This window comes from Gallinula chloropus (genome assembly GCF_964237585.1).
Source record: "Gallinula chloropus genome assembly, chromosome: 1".
NCBI classification, from domain to species: Eukaryota; Metazoa; Chordata; class Aves; order Gruiformes; family Rallidae; genus Gallinula; species Gallinula chloropus.
Genome location: NC_140085.1, coordinates 158,656,107 through 158,677,027, shown reverse-complemented (window position 1 = coordinate 158,677,027; position 20,921 = coordinate 158,656,107). Strand labels below are relative to the sequence as shown.

Sequence of the window (20,921 nt, the reverse complement as noted above, 5' to 3'; positions counted from 1 at the left end):
TGTCTTGGGCATGAGCAAGTACACTGAGACCCCCCCACAGACACCACAGAACAGCATAAACAGCAGTAAGGGTGATCTGAGCGTGTGGTGAGAAAATTGTAACATTTCTTTGCCTCCTGAAAGTCCACATTTTAGAGGTAAGTTTTGTGAGTTACACATACTTAGAGCTAAGTATGTGCACAGAACTACCCAGATCATACCTCTACTCCACACTGCTAGTTTTCAGTAGGCCTATAAAAAATAATCAGAAATCATTACTAATGGGACTTTTTTATTCAAGGTTACAAAAGCACAATTTTTCTAAGACTTACTACCTTACACAATGCAAAATCTGAGCATATATTGAGCACCAAAGCTGAGACAATCTGTTCAGGACTTCATTTGCTGTGCAAATACCATGACTGGAGATAACACAGGAGAGGTATCCACACGTAGTTCAAATCTATGCTTAAATAAAGAAATACGTAGAGAATGTATAAAGGAATGTTGAAGACAGGGTCTAGGGAGTGCCAGATACAAACCTGATCTTCCACCTGGGTTCTGTGAGCTATCTTAGTGCTGGTACCTCAAGCCCTGGGTCCCAGACTTTGGAAACGCAAGTCTAGATTGATCAAACAGTGTAGCAGAGCCAAAACAAAGAAGGATAAGCACCGTCTTCAACAACTTCTATCACAGGTTGCTAACACAGAGGTGAAACACAAGTGTCCACCTAGCTGTCAGGGAACTCCTGCTCTTAAATTTTAGGAGAATTTGAGTTTGAAGGTTTACCTACTGCTAACATCAGCTTGATTGAAAATAACATAGAGAATTGATCATGTTTCTGAAATAAACTGTAAGCAGGAAGTTCCTGTAGTACTTTGTCAAAGAGTATGAAACATTTTGAACTTTTAAAAAAGACTATGCTATTTAGAAATATTTATTAATAACTGTAAGATAATATCTCATTCAAATATATGTAGAGTTAATAACTTTCAGCACATCTTAGAGCTGCTAATTTTCACCATGTCAAGGTGAAAAATTGTCTTGGTTATTCAAGTTGGTTTTCTTCTATTTGGATTCTTAGCTGCCTTGATCTAAAACTACAGAGGACGACTTACAAGTGTCACACACTCCAGGTAGTGTTTAGTAATGTGGAAAGTCTGGCCCATCTTGGGCCTCACAGGTAGGTGCCCAGAGACTTCATGTATTACGGTTCACAAGGTAACGGGAAAATGAGAATGAGAACAAGGCAGTCAACTGCCAAAGGAGCTTGTGATAAACTCTCAGCCAAGACCTCAATAAAGGAATCAAGGTCACTTCCTACAAGAATAAGCAGAGCAAAAAGTGAGGGCACTAGGCCTCTTCCATGTACTTTTTGGGGCTGAAGCTCACGTTCATCAGTGGTTCAAAGCCTCTTCTCTGCCTTCGGTGCTGGAAAAGTACAAGCAGCAGAACAAGCATGGCCAGAGCTATGAGCGCTCCTCCAATTGTGGATCCAACCATGACAGCCCGCCCTTGAGTTTCGTCAAGTGAACCTGGAAATATGAAACATCTGCAGTGAGGACAGCATGTAATTGCATTTCTCAAATCACATGGAAGAAAGAAAATATCCCACAGCCTGCTAATTATGATTACTTCTGTGGCTTAGAGACCCACTGGCCACAGAGGAAGCTGGTAATGCACCGTGTAACCACCCACATACCAGTGCCGGAGATGCTTCCTGCCAGACTACTCCACAGCTGAATTCAAACTTCAACTTTTCATACAAATTAAAGTTTGAGAATGGGAAAGATTAACAGTAGCAAGACAAAAAGACCATTCTCTTATCTAATTCAGCCAAACTTATGAATGATGTAAGCAATTCTTTCTATAATGACATTTCAGCATAGCTGTTTCCAAGCTATTTCAGTCAACAGAAAACCCTCAAGTTTTCCTTTAGACCACAAAGCAACCTATTGTCAAACTTTGAACACACGACGTAGTGCGGTTCCGCCGACCGACTCCAGATTGCATCCTCTGATTTTGAACCACTTCTGGAGAACCACTTCTGTCTTCTAAGATAATATTGCCCATTCTTATAACAACCCTGCTCTGCTTCATTAAATAACTTAGTGTTTTCATTTACGCTTTCAGAAGTAAAAATTGCCTTCTGTCCTGTTCTGGAAAATGCTATATATACTGAGATGGCAGTAATTGCATTTGACTAATTATTCAAAAAAAAAAGTCTCAAAAGGACTTAAGGTACTTAGAAGTTAATTAGACTTTGGGACTTAAGGAGACAAATGGCTCAAGGAGATGTCACACTGACTATAAAAGCGCCTAAAAGTTGTGTGCCCCAATCTGGACTCTCTGTCAACAAAATAACTGAGGGCAGTCATGTGCAAGTTCAGTAAGAACTCCAAATGAATTGTTTACTCCCTTACCATCTCTCAAGAGCCAGCAGTATGTTCATAGATCATGGAATGTGTTGGGTTGGAAGGGACCTTTGAAAGTCATCTAGTCCAACCCCCCTGCAGGAAGCAGGGGTGTCTTCACTAGATCAGGTTGCTCAGAGCCCCATCAAGCCTGACCTTGAATATCTCCAGGGATGGGGCCTCCACCACCTCTCTGGGCAACCTGTGCCAGTGATCTACCACCCTCATATTGAAGACCTTTTTCCTAATATCCGACCTAAATCTCCCCTTTTCTAGTTTAAAATCATTACCCTTGTCCTGTTGCTACCTGCCCTCGTGAACAGTATTACACAGGTTGATTTCTAATGTGGTTACAGGAAGTAGAATTAGACAGTTTATAGAGAGAAATAGAAGGGTTTGGATGTCAATGCTTTGTTATCTGAGCACAGACCATGCAGACAGGGATAGAAAGTCTGCTTCACAGTGAGCTCACCATTTAAATAAGTGGGAACTGAGAAGCAGCAGAATCACAAGTTGATTTTTTTCCTCTCTGGGTACCTCATGCCCAAGGGGGAGCAACATTTCCAAAGCTGGACGTGGGACAGTAATCCAAAGGTAGGAAAGCTAAAACTCCATAAAAGGGGGAGTTTAAATTGTCAAGCAAAATTCTGGGGACACCCCTGAGAAAAGCACTGCAGAAGAACCTAGCATGCCTCCGCAAGTCAGGGTTTCCCCAGCATGAATACAGCCTGAGGATGAGGATTTCAATCTTTTGCAGTCTATAGGCCTTTAAACAGTCTCCACAGATTAAAACCACAAATACATGGTAAGCATTTAGAAGAAATTCCTGGCCACATAGGTTAGATAACCACCTACTGCCTCTCACAGGAATACCGAGGGGGAGAAAGAAACTGCTCCAGTTTAACCTTTGGTAAAGCATCTGAAGCAGGGTTTTCATGGATTCCTTACACAAACACTTGTAACTCATGTTGCACATCTGGATTTTGGGCATAAATACTTTGCTTTCTTGGGTTTTGTCTTTATTTGATTTGTGTCTAAAGTAATTTCAAACAAATAGACAAACCCTAAGGCATGTCACACCTATGGGCATTGAAAATCTTTAAAATTAGGGTTTTATAACACAAAAGACCCAGGTACATCTCTCCAGGGTATCCAAAGATTAATGGAGTTCATCTCTAATGAGATTCATGGTGCAGTATTACTCAGGGCCCTGTGCAAAACAGGTATTTTCTAATGACTGGCATTAGTCAGATGAGCTCCCTGGCAGACTGAGTGACCTCTGACAGGTATAAGGATCCTGTGACAGGTATAAACAGCACTGGGAGCAGAAGCCAAAATCAAAGATTCCTCAACACTAAAGGAGCACATCATCAATGCCAGAGCAGTTGAAGCTGATACATTTTGCATCACAGCAAACTAAGGATCACAGAATCATAGAACAGAATCACAGGTTGGAAAAGACCACCAAGGTCATCAAGTCTGTCTGTCCAATACCACTGTGTCAACTAAACCATGTCCTGAGTGCCACATCTACACATTTTTGAACACCTCCTGGGATGATGACTCCACCACTTTTCCTGGGAAGCCTGTTGCAATGCCTGACCACTCTACCAGGGAAGAAATTTTTCCTAATATCCAGTCTAAACCTCCCCTGATCTGATACAACTTGAGACCAATTCCTCTTGTCCTATTGCTAGTTACTTGAGAGAACAGACCAAGACCCACCTGGCTACAACCTCCTTTCAGGTAGTTGTAGAGAGCCATAAGGTCTCCCCTCAGCCTTCTCTTCTCCAGGCTAAACAACCCCAGTTCCTTCAGCTGCCCCTCTGCACATTCGTAGTTCCTATTTCTTCCATGGTGTGTTGTAGCTACCCGTGCTCGCAGCTGCTAGCAAGTAGTGAACAGACCCAAGGGTTTTGTGAAAAGTGCCTTATTTTCCATACACTTGTGTTGTTGAAAACATGAGCTCTCATCCCTTGGCCTGGAAAAGTCTCCACACCTTTGAGACATACCTGGCAGGTCAATGGCATAGGTGTAGCCAAGCTGCTCCGCAGTTTGGAAGAGCTCATCGTTGGTCACAGGAGGGAAAAAAGGGACCATGTTATACAGCCTGTTGTGACCGATGGGGGCCAGCTCCTCCGGCCAGGCGTAGACAGGGGGGTTAAATCGCTTCATCCATTCATCAAAGATGGCATCAGTAAAGGTGTGAAGAACCTGCAAGTCCAGGCATGGGCATGCACACTTATTAAGCTCTTTCTGAATTCAACAGCATTTAAAACCCTCTTGCCTACAGGCAGGGCAGCTTTTGAGCAAGAAGAGGGTAATCTAATTTAGGTGGGGTTTATAGAATGGGAATGCATGAAAGCTCATGATAATGGAGTAAAATCAACTCCTGCATGGGGTATTTTGCTGTATAAGCCCTTGATGCTGCTTGTTCATAGGAAGCTCTTTCTCTAGACAGTGTAATATCATCTGGCAGTGACTGGGCAGATCCATCCTCTGGGGCTGGGGCCCACTGAGCTCATTCAGGTGAATGTTTGTCCAAAACATATTTTATTCTCTCTCTCATGTTTGAAGAGGTATGGAAAATTGCAGGAAATTTAATGCCTTCATGATCATTTGACAGTGTGTTACCAGTTCCACAGCTCCAGGTACCCACAAGTTTGATCAAGTCTTACCCAGTGAGTCTATAGGTCTACGAAGCATTAATGCAGGAAAGCTGTTTCCCAGCTGAGTTCAGACAACTATTGAAAATGTCTGGGGCAGTTCAAATTAATCTGTGATGCACTTAGATTTTTTAATTATCACCCTGGAAAAAAACTTAGGAAATATCTCATGGAAAATAATCTTGAATATAAAATTACAGCACAATGAAATAAAGATTTTATTATGTAAGAAGGGAATTCATGTAGGGATTCAAGAATGATTAAGGAAATAAGCTGCAGAACCACTACATTAAGCATTTGGGCTAATTTTTCCCACAAAAGATTACAAGCTTAAAATAAACTTAAGAAATAAATTAATTGTAATAGACTTTCTCTGTAGAATCACTGTGTTTTAACCTAACAAAGAGGAAAAGAAATTGGCATGAAATTATTAAGAAAGAAAGATGCGTAAGCAGAGTCAAGTGTTGGCTTTTTATTTGCTCATTGCTGTTTGTGCTGCTCCTTCCAGTGCAGCACGGTACCAATTCCCCAAGAGACCCTGAAATTAGACATGCTTCCTTTTAGCCTGTGAAGACTTAAACAAAGAAACAAATTACTCAGTCTACTCCTCTAAAAATAATTAACCCCACTTTCAGTTTATCTTGTTGCTACAAAACTGTCTGGTATAAGCTATTAAATTTAGATACTACCTAATGAAAGGAATCAGGGCAACATGACTTGGAACAGAGGCTCTTCTCCGTAGAAGCCTGTATTTCACAAACCACCCTGAGATTTCGTCCCTCTTCATTTGACCATTATGCAGGCAGGGCAATGTTCAAGAAAAGAGACCCCCCCCCAAAAAATCTCCTTTGCTATTTTTTTAGGTGACTGACTTCTGTGTTGCAAATGCCTGATGAGACAGCTGCTGTTGAGCTGCTGCCACTCACAATGGGGGGAAAACGACATACCACAAAGATGGGATCATTGGCGGCTGCATGAGGGAGAACGCTGGTCCCATTCAGGAAAGAGTGAGCCAGATTATGAAGGTTCAGCATCGGTGAGTTAAGGGCTCCACCTGGTTTATCGAAGCCCTCCAGTGCGTTCCTGCAGGTGGGTAAAAGCACCATCACGTAACCACATCTTGCTGATAAACACGCACATAAATAAAGCCCCTGACCCAGCCGGCTCTCAAGGAGACAAAGGACAAACCTGAAACTGAAACTGGAATTGCGGAAAAAGGGGGGACTGTCGAACTCCTGCAGGGAAAGGCACCTCCTGACGTCCTCCGTGGTGGGCAGCCGTGCACTGGAGTCCCCGCGGGGCCTCCGCTGCAGCGGCCCTTCATCACTCCCATTGCACAGCGTGACCAGGCGGTTGTAGTCTTCCAAGCTGAGCATGAGACAGAAAGAGGCACAAGTTGAAGGAGGTGATGACGCCTGGCTTGTTGGAATTTTCATGGTTCAAGCCCCTGGCCTAAGAGCTGAAGTTATCACAGGACTGTGCTGTGGGTTTTCATTGCTCTGCAGCCGCTGTGGAACATCAGTCATTTGGACCAAGACACACTGGGCTCATCCTCCACAGAGAGAGGATGCTTTAGAAAAGGCAGTACCAACTCCCTTCATACCTACTTCCCCTCAAGGACTTTGGAAAAACGGATTTTGCCAGACAACATAAAAAAGCCTTTTGAATCTTCAAGTGAAAAACACTCAGTCCTGGGTAAGAAGTAAATATCTTAACTCTTAACAAAAAGGAAAATAAACAGGGAAGTGCCACCGTGGAATGGGATAAAAAAATGCAAGGAATCACAGTCATAGAATATCCTGAGCTGGAAGGAACCCATAAGGATCATCAAGTCCAAGTCCTGGAATAGAGGAACAGCAGGCATCAGAACGGCAGAAAACAGGATTTCACCTTCCATCCCTCATTCCCTTTAGAAGAAAAGGAATTTAATGCATTACATTCCCTTTTTCAGGGCTTGGAGGACATCCTGCTCTTACAGGGTTTCCTTACTAGGTAATGGGGAACAAGTCCCCATTATGATGGAGAGAAAGAGAGAAAGAGGAGGAGAAAAACAGTGTAACAGTTGTGAAAAAAATTCCATGCTATTCAGTATAAGATGAGACAGCATTTTCAGAAACTCCTGAAGTAAACAAAAGCCTTTCTTTGTTGGGCGTTGGCAGGGCAAAAGTTTAGTCACTTCAGTTTTCAAGAAAAAAAAACAAAACCTTATTTATCTTCGAGAAAAAGTAGGGGCAAGATTTAAAGCCAACTGGTGCCTAAAGCTAGAATTTCAAGGAGTTCCTTAGGTACTCAGAGAAAGAGACTCTTTTGAAAAAGCTCTCAGCTCTTGGTATGTCCGTCTGACTGACTGCACGCTGCCCTGGAGCTGACCAAAGAGTATTTTGAGTATTGTAACAGCAGCATCTTACATTGTAGCACCCAAACCTTCCATGTCAAAGCCCTGCCCTCACCCGAACCAGTATATGCCCACAGAGAGCTGGAAGCAAGCTCCTGGCTGTCTCTGTGGTGCTTTCCCCGTGCAGTCTTAGCTACTTCGAAGCCAATCCCCCAACCACACTACACATACCAGGGCTAAGGTCCCACCCAGTACAAGGGGAAACAGCTTTCTGTTTCTGCTGCCAAAATCAGTCGGGTGTTTGTTGCAGAGAACCGAAACACAGGCATTTCTTCTTTAAAAAGATCCTTGCCAATGTGCAAACTCTTCAGGCTTTTGGCAGCCTCAAATTGGCTGAATCAACTAAAACCCCGTACCAAAAGAATCATCTTTACAAAATATGCTTCTATAACACTGTGGGGGGGGATTTACACAGCGCCATCTAAACACAAACCGATGGAGAATCCCAGTTTTAGAAAGATGTCGTAGCTATTTTCTCAGCACTCGTTCACAGCAGCTCACGCTCTCAGTACTGAAGAAGAGCAAGGTTTGATCAGCATGGTAGCTTGCTCTGGATATTCTCGTACCTGTTACAAACTATTTGCCAGTGGGAGAACCTGGAGCTCTGGCTGATCAGTCCCGGGTCATCCGGCCGCGACGCTCCGAAGAGCTGGTCAGTGCAGACGTCGCACTCGTTCCTACCCGTGGCGAAGTTCCAGTAGGGCAGCGCGAAGGAGTCGTTGCCCATCAGTCGCTGCAACGGGCAGAAACACATTAGCAGGGAACCACCTTGAAAGGAGAGGAGAAAACAGGGACTCCTGCAAGTCGTTTCACTGGGAATTCACTGGATGTTTCGCTGGATATTCTGATTTTCGTTCTGCATTTCAACTACATGCACATCATAGAGCTTCTCCAAGTCCTTTTGAAAGACTGGGGCATTAAGTCAGCCCTAGAAAAGACATTGTCACTAATTACTCTACCACTGGCCTGCACTTCTTTTGGGCGTATTAGGCTTTCTACCAACTCAGAGACCAAGCAGGAGCAGAGATTAATCCAGCCTTAAGCAACCAAGAGGCTTTCTGAGCCATGTAAGTGGGTAATGGGTAAAACTGTGCATGTGGTTTGCTTTTGTTCCAAAAAGGCTAGCCCTAGGGAGGAATTCTGAAGCTGTGTTACCAGAGGAATTCCATGTGCTTGCTTGTGTTTGCTTGTTAGATACAATTTCAAGCACAAAAGTATTTCATCTACAGGGTTGAAATATGGTAACATTGCCAATGCAGGAGTAATACAAATAGAAATGAGTCACTGCTTCAGCAACTGACTGTCGGGCACATTGACATGTATTTCTTTTAAAAATGCATTGCTAAGCATACACATTAATTGTGTTACATGGTTCGATTAAAGGGGGTAATATTTAGAGTTGCTTTCGTCAGGAGGGTATCTACAGCATCAGCAGACAATAGCCATTACCAAGTTTTGCTTTGATTTTATAAATAAGTACTGTTAATTCACATCCTCTGTCATCTGCTGTGGAGATGAAGAAAAAAATCCTCTGTAACATCCTTCACATCATTGTTCACAGTGAGAAATTGTTCACAGTCCTCAATATCATGAAAGCACTAATTCACAACAAACCAGTGAACAAAAGCTCACAGGAGTTTGGGTAAGAATCTGTCCAAGAAAACAGCTCACCCTTGTCTGGCTCAACAAAGTCACACAGCAAAAGAGAAAACCTGCATGGGGAAAGGGAAAGGGTGTTCAGCTAACCTGCAACTCTCTCTCCAGCAGCAGCAAATGGTACCTGTGCCAAGTGACAAAGGCAGGTCCTTGGTGGGAGAAATCGATACCTGTGAAAGGGCGGCCAGGTCCTACAAAGGGAAGATAAAGTAAGCACTTAGGTAACGATTGAGACTCGAGAGAAACAGAGCACCTTCTGTTGCCTGGGGTGGAGTTCAATGACAACTTGCAGCCCTGCACCTTTCAAAAGAGGGCACATACTAGAAGCCGGGGTAAGCAAAACCAACTCTTCTGTGGGTATGCACTTCAGTGCTTTTCAAAACTTCACATTCCCCTAAAAGTTGGATATTGTGAGCATTTTTCACTTTAGTGGATTTTGGTTTGAAGTAGCAGTGTTACTGTCTAAAAACTTTAATCCTTGCTAACATGTACCACATTACCTCATTCTCTTGTCTAGTGGTGGGACCTACATCACGTATCTAACACAAGAACTTCAGGATTTTCCATAACCTACCAACAGTAATTCAGTCTATCCTTTGCCCATTATCTTTACACTGTGCTCATTATTTCTTGTATTATGCTCTTGTTATTGCACATGAAAACTAAGACATTCAAAGGCTTCAAAACACACACACATTTGTTTATCACTGAAGCAAGCTTCAACCCAGATAACAAATCTATCACTGCAGCAGCACTCAAAGTCACCTCTTTCCCTTTCCACACAACCATCCTGTTCCTTGAAGAACCTTTGCTCTTGATGCTTCCTTCACTTTGAAAAATGGAACTGTGTCAGAAGAGGACACTGAAGAAAACCCACTGCAGGTACCAGATGTATCTAGCCAAGGAGGTTGCACTGTTCAGCTCGCACAATGGGCTTCTGAGTAGAAAATCCATACTCCAGCCTCCTGGGCTCTGCAAAATGGGTACTTCTGTCTAGAAGAGCGATGAGGACTAGGAATCATGATTTGTGCGAAAGCATAGGGTTAGATACCCAAACTAACCTGATTTGGTTTTAAAATCTAGCTGTGGATAGTCAGGCAAATCCCATCCTGAGTGACTTGATGGAAGCCTCAGAAAGCAGTGACATCCTGGCACCCAACGCCTCTGCATGGTCTTTACATTCTCCACTGCAAAGTCCCTCTCCCAGTGCAACTGCAACTACCTTGTCCTGCAGACTAGGAACGTCTTTTTGAAGTCAGCCACTGCCTGACCACACTTCAGTTCCCTCAGTGGCATAGCCTGTGAACCGCCTCCCTGCAGACAGAAGATGCACCAGGAGTGCAGCTGGTGTGCTCCAGCCACCATGGGGTGCTCGGGCACAGGCATGAGACCACAGCAGGTCTGAAGCAGACCTTCCTCAACTGTGGGTGGCTACAAGCTCCTCAGCACCAACTGTTTCACTCCACAGATCTGCCTCTGGTGGGACTCGCTGCTCGATGAGGCAACGCCTACCTTTGTTCAGCAAATACCTTTCACCCCTCTCTTTACCGGCGGGGCCCCTTGGGTAAGAAAAGCACTAACCTAATAGCGTGTCTCTGACTGAGTAGTAATGAAGCCAAACAAAGTAGTTATAAATGCTACAGTTGGCAATTTGTGGTTCCTCTCCAGTGGGGCCAAGGAGACTTATCCAGTGCTGAGTTGCAATGACATAGTCAGGGTGAATGGTTGTCTTTGCACGGTCCAGAGCGCTGAAGAACTGCTCTCTCTCCTCTGCAGTCAGGGAGTGGACATCCTTCCTGACAACTGGTGGCTTCCTCACGTTGCAGTCAGGGCCGGTCCAGCCAAACTTGCAGTCACCACAGTTATAGCCAGCAAAGTTTCCTGAAGCAAAAGGGAGACAGCAGTCATAACATTATGAATCAGGGAAAACTAACAGTGAAATGCAGAAGAATTAAGAATTGATGTTCTTTTTTCCCCAGAGACACCAGTTCCTGCAAAGAATAGTAGCTGAGCAGACAGGCAGCTTTGCCAATTGCCTAGCCAGAAGGATGGCTTGCTTCCCAGAGCCATGGCTGGGCCAAGAATCACACTCAGCTGGTTGGGGAGGCGACGCGTTAGGTAATGAGCTTGACATCCCAAGGTGCTAAGAGCTTTGCAAAGCCCTCAAACACATGAGAAGTCTCACCAGGCAGAGGGCTGAACACTACAGGTTAAGCTCGTGATGAAGTGCTCAACTGGCTTTCAAGTACTCCCAGACTTCCAGGATGAAACCCAAAAAAGGGTTGGATCACGTGGATCCCAAAGCACAGGGAAAAAAATAAATGCCCCAATGAAACAGTTCTCTTCAGGACAAAACTTAGGAAAAACTAATAACTGTTGACAGTGTGTCTGGGACCCAACACAGCCCAAGACAAGCACCAGAGGTGCTGCAGGTCATAGGTTAAGCGTTATTAAATGATGCTGCACTAAAAGCCTGAGAAATGGTGTGGTACCAACGCTGCTAGCCAGCACTGCTCCTAAGGTAAGTAACCAGGTCCTCTCCAGGCTATTAGCCCAGACCCTCTAATGCGAGGCAAGCGCCCAGGAAAGCAGAGCTCACTTTACCCACGCTCTCTTGCCCACTGTGGCAGAAGGGCAGTAGCAGCAGAAAGGCTCCGCTGCAGCTTGCTTTGCCTTTGCCAGGGAATACAGGGAAGACCCGACAGGCTGCTCACAGGCAGGATGCTGGAGCAGCTGCCATGTAGGAGGGTGGGCATTGCAGAGGGGCAACCAGGACTGCCCCAGGATGTCCACTCAAGTTCTCCAAAATCCGCACTGGGAGCCCCTAACCACATTGTCCCTTCAACCCCACGTACACACTCACTCCACAATAAAAGAATTCCAAAATGCCACTAAATTCTCACTACTGCCTGCACGTATCTGCCCTGCTAGACTCAGGGCAGGCCTAGGGCTAATAAGGAGATGTGGAAGTGGCTTACGAAGTGCTCCTGGATGGACAGGTATCACTAGGCTATAAGGTTGAGTCTATAAGCAAAACAACAGTTAAGACTAAAGTAAGACTTAACATTTTCAAGGGCTATGGGGCTTATTATCAGTTTCAAAGACCCCCAAGGTTACAAGGGCTCTTACAAAAAAAAGATGTGTAGCTTATAGCTAGCTCTAGGATAAGAGCTGCTGAGTATTTGAGACAGACTCCTGTGAGACTGTCTCAAAGACACACTGAGGACACTGCTGACACTGCCGAGGGGCTTGGGACTTTTTAGCCCATGGAAGACTGAGGGGGGTATCTGAGCAATGCTTATCAATACTTGAGGGGTGAATGTCAAGAGGATGAGGTTGGTATTTTTGCAGTGGTGCCCAGTGACAGTACAAGAGGCAATGGGCACAAACTTGAATATCAGAAGTTCCATCTAAACATGAGGAGGAGCTTCTTTACTGTGAGGCTGGCAGAGCACTGGAACAGGCTGCCCAGAGAGGTTGTGGAGTCTCCTTCTCTGGAGACATTCAAAACTCATCTGGACACTGTCCTGTGCAGCTTGCTCTAGATTATCCTGTTTTGTCAGGAGGGTTGGATTAGGTGGTCTCCAGAGGTCCCTTCCAACGCCTATCATTCTGTGATTCTCTGAGACCTACTAAGGGGATGTGAGGATTTGGAGAGCTTGTGGTCATTCAGGAGGCTCCAATAGCTATAGGTTTACATGCTATCATGAAGTTTAGGACCACTGCTAAGGTTAGGGACAAGGGTGAAGATTTCAACTAGGTTTTGGATCATGCACAGCCCAATGGCTGTCATGAGAACAGTTTCCAGGTGTACAGCTTATGTTTCACCCCGATGCAGATAGGAGAAATTGGTCTTAGTTGCCATGTTCCAGCTAGGACAGATGGCACCAGAAGCCAGCTGTTTGCATCAGTTTAGGGAGGTGGTGACTTAAGCTGGAAAAAGCAAGTTGTTTATAGTTTTATGAAAGAAAGAAGGTCTCATGGATATGTTATTATGATGAGGGGAACAACATGGAAGGTTGATTTTGTCACAATGTCCTGAGAGCACCATCAGAAGAGCACAACTGAGGTTGTGATTTTGGCCTACTTTGCTACCTGTATGCTTCCTCAATCTTGACAACTCGGCCTGGCCATCAGGGCTCATCACATACTCCAGCCTGTACTGACCAGACAACAAATCATCAGGAACACCTTGCAACATTGCCCAGTTAGGCCACATGTATTGCACAAATCTCAGTACACGGATCATGAACTTCTGGAAAGCAGTTGTCCCCTCACAACCAATGGTATGATTCAATCCTTTTTAAGAGAAGGGGGCAAAGCAGGAATTGACCATGAAAAGACATGTCAACGATTTTATCTGAGATTGGCAGCCACGCTTCCAGTAATTCAAATGACCCATCTATTCACAGCATGGGATAAGCATCATTTGATATACAGCATTAACAGAATTAAAGTTGGTGCAGGTCCCTGTTCATCCTGTCTGGTCTTGGTACTGAACAAGACTCCACCAGTCACTTGTTGAGGCTCTGATAGTGCCTATTCCTCTCCCAGCGAACACCTTTTGAATCTACGCAGGTCTTGATACCCAAGATCATTTCATCAGATATTATCCACGTTTTAGGCACACTCTATGCACCTCCTCAGGCTATGAAAATAAATTTGCAAATGCCTGAAATGACAAGTCAACTTCAGGGAAAAAAAAAAGGGTTTTCTCCACCTCTATGGCATGTGGAGCCAGGTGGAACAGTGACTCCTCACCTGTTTCCCTTGGGCAGATGATAATTGTATCCAACTGATGCTCTGCAGGATTGTCTCCCTTAACCATCTAATCTATGAATAATCCAAGGGGTCAGCTCTTCCCAGCACTTCACCAGGCACTTTTCAATGGGACATGAGCTGTTTCACTGAGTAAGAAAGAAGACTGCAGTGAAGAAGAGACAGCAAATAGGTGGAGCTAATCTCCAGGCAAAGTGGTATTTCACACTGCAGTATTTCTGCTCATTGTGCTGAGCATTTTTGCCAGGTCCTCAGGTCTATTTGGCAATGTTCTCTTGTCAGAGATGCACACAACACCACTTCAAGAAATTGGAAGTTGCTTTTCATCATTCTCTTTCAGTAGAGTCCACGCATCATAGGACTATCATTATTCAGCAGCTGAACTGGTGAGAAGCTGATGGAAGTCCATGGGATTTCCCACAGTGCCAACAGGAATGACCGAGGTACTCGGGTTCTCAGACCCAGGTTTGTTATGTCCCACCCAAACCACTTTTTCAGCATCTGTTTCTGAAGCCCTGTACCAGGCCACTGGCCTGGAAATGATGCGTTGCTGTTTTCAGAAAGTTCATTTACTGCCCTGTGGACTTCTCACATGATAGCTCTGGTGAAACTGTACTGTGAAACGTACCTTCCAGTCTTACAGCTTCAATGTCTGCTATGCTGGTGATGGCAGGCCTCAATGGTACAGCTCTAGGAGAGCCAGAAAAGTAATCTCTCATCAACAGGATATAGTAGACCTTTTCAGTAAAGCAGGGAGACCCTTTCAAGATCCTTTTGGACACAGGGACCACAGAAATGTGCAAGAATTCATGTCTTAGCATTTTTTTACGCTCAGTGACCAACGCATAGCAACTCAGTGTACTACCTCTCTGAGGCTATGCCAAGGACAAGTGAGGCTATTCTCACCTCCTGTGGTTCCTAGAGAATATGGTGTGGGAGGTCGTTCTGGCACACAGATGGGGGATCATGTCACAGACAGGGTGCAGATGCTCCCTGCTTGTTCCACGTCTTTCAGGAATGACCACTGTACTGCCATTGGGAAAAAAAAAAAAAACATCTGGGGTGTCTTCCCCACTTTTTTCTAGAGATGGGATCACATGCCTCAGGAGCTGCCTTCTTCCACACTTAATCTCACCATCATTAATGGTGCTCTTTCCTAGTCAAGTTAGGTGAATCTGGCTGTTTCTGTAGGCACTATGACCAACCATGCTACTTCTCCCATTGGGCCAATCCATGGGCATGACACTGAGAAAATGACATGTCTTATGACAGGACACTTGGTCTGTGTTCACACACATCATTGGGGTATGCTGACACCAATTATCATGTACCACTGCAGCTCTTTCTCAAAACCAGTGACTGCCTGTGCTCACAGACAGGGATTTTTCTACAGAAAATCAGGGATTTTTCTACAGAAAACAGAGCCACAGGATGTGGCTGGCCTTCAGACACTGAGAGTAACACAAATTAGTATCTCTATCAGCTCACTGTCTTTTCTTCAGTAAGAAGGAACCCATCCAACACTCACCATGTTCTGCCTTGTTTTACTGTACCAAGATGAAATCTGAGCAGCTGCCACGCCTCTTTCTTCCACAGGGATCAGCTTGATGCACATCATTTATTGGATGGGGAGAAAGGACTGCTTTTCAGACTTCTTCAGCCATTGCATTAAAACAGGGTTACATTAGATTTGGAACACGAGTGTACTGCAGTATCCCAAGGGTAGGATCAGGACAGCAACCGTGTGAGACAAACAGTCAGCCCTTCTGTCTCTTCTAGCTCCTCATTTGGACATACTCTTAGGCTGTAGGATGTAGAAGATCTGTACCTAGCACAGACTCCAACAAGTTCATAAAGACAGAGATATAATGTAGTATTATCCTACAGCCACATTGCCCTACAAAAAGTAAATGAAGTGTATTTTATAACTACTTCAAAAGCTCATTTTCACCTAATGAGAGGGCCATCATCAGCTACATGGTTTAACTGGCAGTTTGCTTACAGCTAAACAATAGGACTTAAAGCTTCTGTCCCCAGCTTGGTTATTTATTGCACAGAAACGTGAAAAGGGTTTTTTTTTTATTATTTCATAAAAAACTTTTATGTAAAAAAAAAAAGAGTAACAGTTCAGCACACGTCCACATGTCAACTCTAGAAAGTGGCAGAAAAAATAAAAGAATGATAATTATGTTTAACTCCTCGGTGAACTCAAACTACGTCATTGTTTAATCGCTGTCACAATCTGTGCTAGCAAACACATGACTGACTGCAGTGTTTTTTTCACAATAACCTTCTGTATTGAGGGTTTTTTTAATGTTATAGGAGATCTGTATCCCATTAATACACTTTTACCCTTTAGAACTCAAAATAGCATTTACTTCTTAAGTGTTCTAAAATGGTATTCTTCTAAATAAATTAAACTATCCCACTAAAATACTCCTTTGTTGTGCAATTAGTTACATGCACCAGTTTTCAGGGTCTACCAAACTACTACATCCAACATTTTGTCTAATTCAAGACCTGGAACTGATCGAAACACAAATGACCTTATTCCCCTCCATGCACCCTGTCAAGAACTGTCATCAGGTCATTTCAGTTTAAGAACTTACACAAATTCGATTAAATTTAGGTGCACCTGAACCAACTGTAGAACACATAAAATGGATTCAGAACTGAAATTAGACAGGAACTAAAAGCCCTTTGCTACCTCACGGCTACATCCATGCCACAACCGTATCTTGTTTCAAGAGATGATATTTTTGCTGCCACCAGCACACTGAGTGAAATACGCAGCAAGCGGCACCCTGACAACAGACTTATCACTGTCTTTTGGACCATGGTTCCTTATAAAAAAAAGTGGGAGGTAAATCTGGATCTTTCTTGGTTGTTGGTGGGTTGTTTTTGTTTGGGGTTGTTGGTTTTGTGAGGGTTTTTTTTTCCAAAATATTCAGCACCCAGACCTGGATGGATATGATTTTAAGACGTTTTTATCTCAATGAACAGCTACAGCAGCCAGCCGAATGTTCAGAGTTCCTTTCACCCTTAGCTATTAGCAGAAAGCTCAAACAGATTAATTCATTATAAGAACTCCAGAATGTCCCTTTGGAAAATCCTGCCTCCTGTTCCTCACCACTCCTCCAGGGTTCCTACAGTAGAGCTGTGAGCTATGTGATACGTTTAAACGGCACTAACTGCATATAATCAGCTACAAGGCAGTCAGGGCTCCTGTTTATGCTGTGCTTAAGCTATAAATTAGGCAGTGCCAAGACGGCACTGGAACATGACCGTTTATACTCTTAAACTGCTAGAAAGAGCCTTGGCACATGATGGAGCTTACACAGGCTGGGAACCATTTCAAGCAGGCAGTCTGCACGTAACATTCATTCGGAAAGCAAGATACCGTCAGAGCAGAACGCCCTTCCACGTCCCTTCGAATGAGCATATTTTATTAACCCCCATAGGGACCACAGTCCCAGATGCCTAATAAAGAACATGTGTCCTATCACTTAATACTCTGCTGTGCAGATAGCCAACCAGTGCATAAAACAGAGTTTAAAAATATATATAATTAAATAAAATACTAATAGACACAGGCACACGATCATTAGCATTGTAAAAACATCAAACCCAATTCCAACCCCGCGCAGCTGTGAACTTTTAAGCATTCTTCCAGGACTGCCTCTACATGCAGCATCAGGCTGGCCACAGCAGAGCACAGTCCAGGAAACCTTTCCAAGAATCATCCTTAAGGAAGCCTGCCACCTTAATGTTTTATCACTGGTATATTTAGATAACAAAGACCGCAAGGAGAAAGAGGAATACATCTGGGGACTAACAAAACAGAAACACTGAGAAACCAGATTTAAAGAGTGGAGGAGAACAGACAGCTCAGCAGAAGGCAGGCAGAATGAAAGACCACTGCCTTCTGGTCACATAACTTGGGACCCAGCCCTGCAAATATCAATCACTAGTGCCTACCTCTACTTGGACAAGCAAACTAATAGTCTACCAATGCAGACCACGTCTGCCAATGGTGCTCTTCAATTTACAGCCAGATTTTGATGCCCTAATTACTCAAACTGCATAAATATTGGTGTTTGCCCATATGCTTCAGCACTCTTCTGACAGGGTATGTGTCACTAGGTGATTCCTGACTTTGGTTCTGGAGGTATATAAGAACATTTAAATGGAAAAAAACAAAACCAAAAACCTCTATCAATTTTTTTTCTTCTTTTTTTTTCCTATAAAGTGTCTGGAAAAATGCTTCCACACAAGTATTTGAAATCTAGTCAAAGGAAGAGATAAAAAATTGTTTATACTCTGAAGCCCGTTGTTATTACTTTGAGGAGCTTCAGCAATGCCATCTATCCATTTAAGTCATCTTCCACCACCTTTCTGCTTTCAGCTGATAAAAGCGTTGCCAAACTTAACCTCGTGGGCTGAAAATTTCTGCAGTGCTTCTCTCTCAGAGGGATCTGGGCTTTTCAGATAGGGAAAGCCAAGGTGTGTTTTAGACAAAGCAGTTCAGCTAGTTCTAAGAATCAGCTTGAAGGAAAGTGAGCTGTTCTTCCCATGTTAAAAACTTAAACAACTTTACGTTTCCAACAGGAAAACCCAGGCAGAATTTGAAACCTGCTTAGCAGGTGACTTAAGTGCTTGAGACAAGCCCTTTGCCTGGCTGCTGGTACCACTTCCTGCCAGCCCAGCAAAGCATCCAGGGCTAAATCTGCTGTTTGTGCTCATATTAACCCTCCTTCAACCAGGGCTGCTGCTGAAAAAGGGCCCTGTTGCTTTAACCTGCCCTGACCTCACCTCTCCTTTCCCTCCCTCCTGCCAGTACTAATGAACTGGTTTTATTACAACCCGACCCTTTTGGACAGGCTAGCCTTCAAGCACACCAGCTCCCTGATCCATTTTGCCTCCAGCATGTGAACATGGAAGTCCATGTAAAGTCTTGGGTGGGATGGAGCGCTTGAAGATAGGGAGGAAAAGGACAGGACGGCCTCTTTGGTGCTTGCACAGACCCATTTCAGATCAAAGTGAGTTATAGGCTTAGTTAATGACCCTGGGAAAGTCTGCAGCCAGACATCCATCCGTTCTCAGTGCACAGGGGTATACTGTACTACTCCAAGAGGAATAAATCTGAACAATGCACACTGATCCAGGTTCACCGGGACATGATTAGCAGTGACAAAAGTTTGAACGTAGCTCTGGAACATCCAAAACTCTGCAGAGAAAGGTGATGGGCACCTTCAGGGACAGCTCCAGGGGGAGAGAGGAATACCCAAAAGTTTGCATGAGAGAAAACACTTTTCCAACTCTGCTGCTCTGAAAAAGTGCTGAGAGCATCATGAACACAACAGCATTTTTAGGAAACTAGTTGAAGCCTACTTGATGCCTTCCACCACCAGGAATGTTTCTGGCCTTCGAAGCAAGTTTAGCAGACCCATCCATTCCCATCCCCTCAGCCTAACACCCCTCTCACCTGTGCACCGACAGCTCTGGTTGAAGAACTTGAGGGGCCACCGTTCCCGGTCATCCACATTTCGAAGGGTGTAAGGCCCGCTCCAGGGCTGAGTGTCCACCTGCACCCCCTGACACTGTCCCCTGCCCTGCAGGGACCCACACACATTGTCCGGCTCCATCCCCAAGGCCGGGCAGCAGCGCTTCAAGTGAAGGGCGTCCACCGTCATGCAGGCGCGGGGAAACTGCGCCTGTGCCCAAGGTGGGCAGCAGCTCAGGTAGCCCAGCCCAGCCCAGAAGAACCACCTCAGGGCACCCATTACAGCTGGACACCATCTCTGCCTCTCCGCTGGACTCGAGCGAGCAGAGCAGGGAGATCTCCGTGGTGGGACAAGCCGGTCTTGCCGCTGCTCCATGCCCCTGCCAACTGGGATAATCCCTCTCGCTGCTGAGGATGCTGGTGTCGGGTGTTTGTTTAATCCCAGCCTCTAATTGCCTTGAACGCGGTTCAAAAGACCGGTGCTTTGGCTCGGCGGTGCCTGCCCAGCAGCCACAGCTTTGAGCAGAGTTTATATAGAGGTTGGGAGAAGCCCTCATTAGAGGGATTAGCACGGCACAAATCCTCGTGTTTTGCACATGACATCAAGGGCAGAAAAGACGCCAGCGTGAGAGCAAGTTCTGCAGGGTCTGGCAGCTTGTCAGGAGGGTGAACGTCTCGGATTTATTTCTCCAAGTCTTTTATGAGCTCTGAGAAATTGATGGCCTTGTTTTAGCTGAGGTGTCTAGAGAAACAGGCTTATTCTTTTAATCAAAACCCTGCAAACAAATGATAAATAGAAGAGGAAAACCCTGCAAAGAGTTGATAAATAGAAGAGGAAACCCCTTCTCTTTTCAGTTCGTTCACTGCAAGATGATACTTTCCACTAAAGCAGCAGCGGTAGAAAATGAGTTGGAAGTGCAGGGGATATAGGTACAACATTAACAAAAACTGGAAAACCAGGTAGTAATTCTGGGACAGAGACTCCACCTGCTGACTGCAGAGCTCCAGCGCTTGCAACGTAAACATCTGAGAGTCAAGAGGAGAAGGGTTCCCTCCTAAACAGCCTTTTCTCATATAAAATAAATTATTTAATTGGTTTTAAAGGATGAGTGGTCCTTGTTCGTTCTCTAATCCTTCTCCCATCGTGACACCAGAGGTTGTTTTTGGGGCTGCTCTGGCTGCTAGACATTCAGGACCATCACGGCTGAGCATTTATTACCCACCTGACAGCAGACAGCCTGTAATATCAATACACACACCAGACATGCAGACAAGCGGCAAAAATTACTTTAAAAAGCTGCTAGCATGCAGCAGTTCTTGCCCACAGTGCAACTCCTGTGTGCTCAAGGAATAACATGAATAAATCAAAATAAAGTAGTGATAAGTCATGAGAGGAGTCTGAAGCAATAGCTCTTGATTCTGCTCCGCCATCCTGAATAAAACCTGGCAACTCCTGCTTCACTGAAAGCGTTCTCCACCTCCCCCCACACACCCTGTTAGATGTATTTGTAAGTTCATATAATGACAAC

General features: G+C 44.5%; 1 protein-coding gene across 1 annotated transcript; it reads right to left on the bottom strand.

The window, feature by feature from the left end:
* Nucleotides 1-1,332: 1,332 nt before the first annotated feature.
* On the bottom strand, nucleotides 1,333-19,768 carry DCT (dopachrome tautomerase; the record flags this gene model as incomplete). Its single annotated transcript, XM_084273627.1, has 8 exons — nucleotides 1,333-1,514; nucleotides 4,406-4,607; nucleotides 6,007-6,142; nucleotides 6,248-6,427; nucleotides 8,021-8,187; nucleotides 9,201-9,301; nucleotides 10,692-10,991; nucleotides 19,375-19,768. The coding sequence occupies 8 exons, from the start codon at nucleotides 19,766-19,768 to the stop codon at nucleotides 1,333-1,335; spliced, it is 1,662 nt and encodes a 553-aa protein (XP_084129753.1).
* Nucleotides 19,769-20,921: the final 1,153 nt, after the last annotated feature.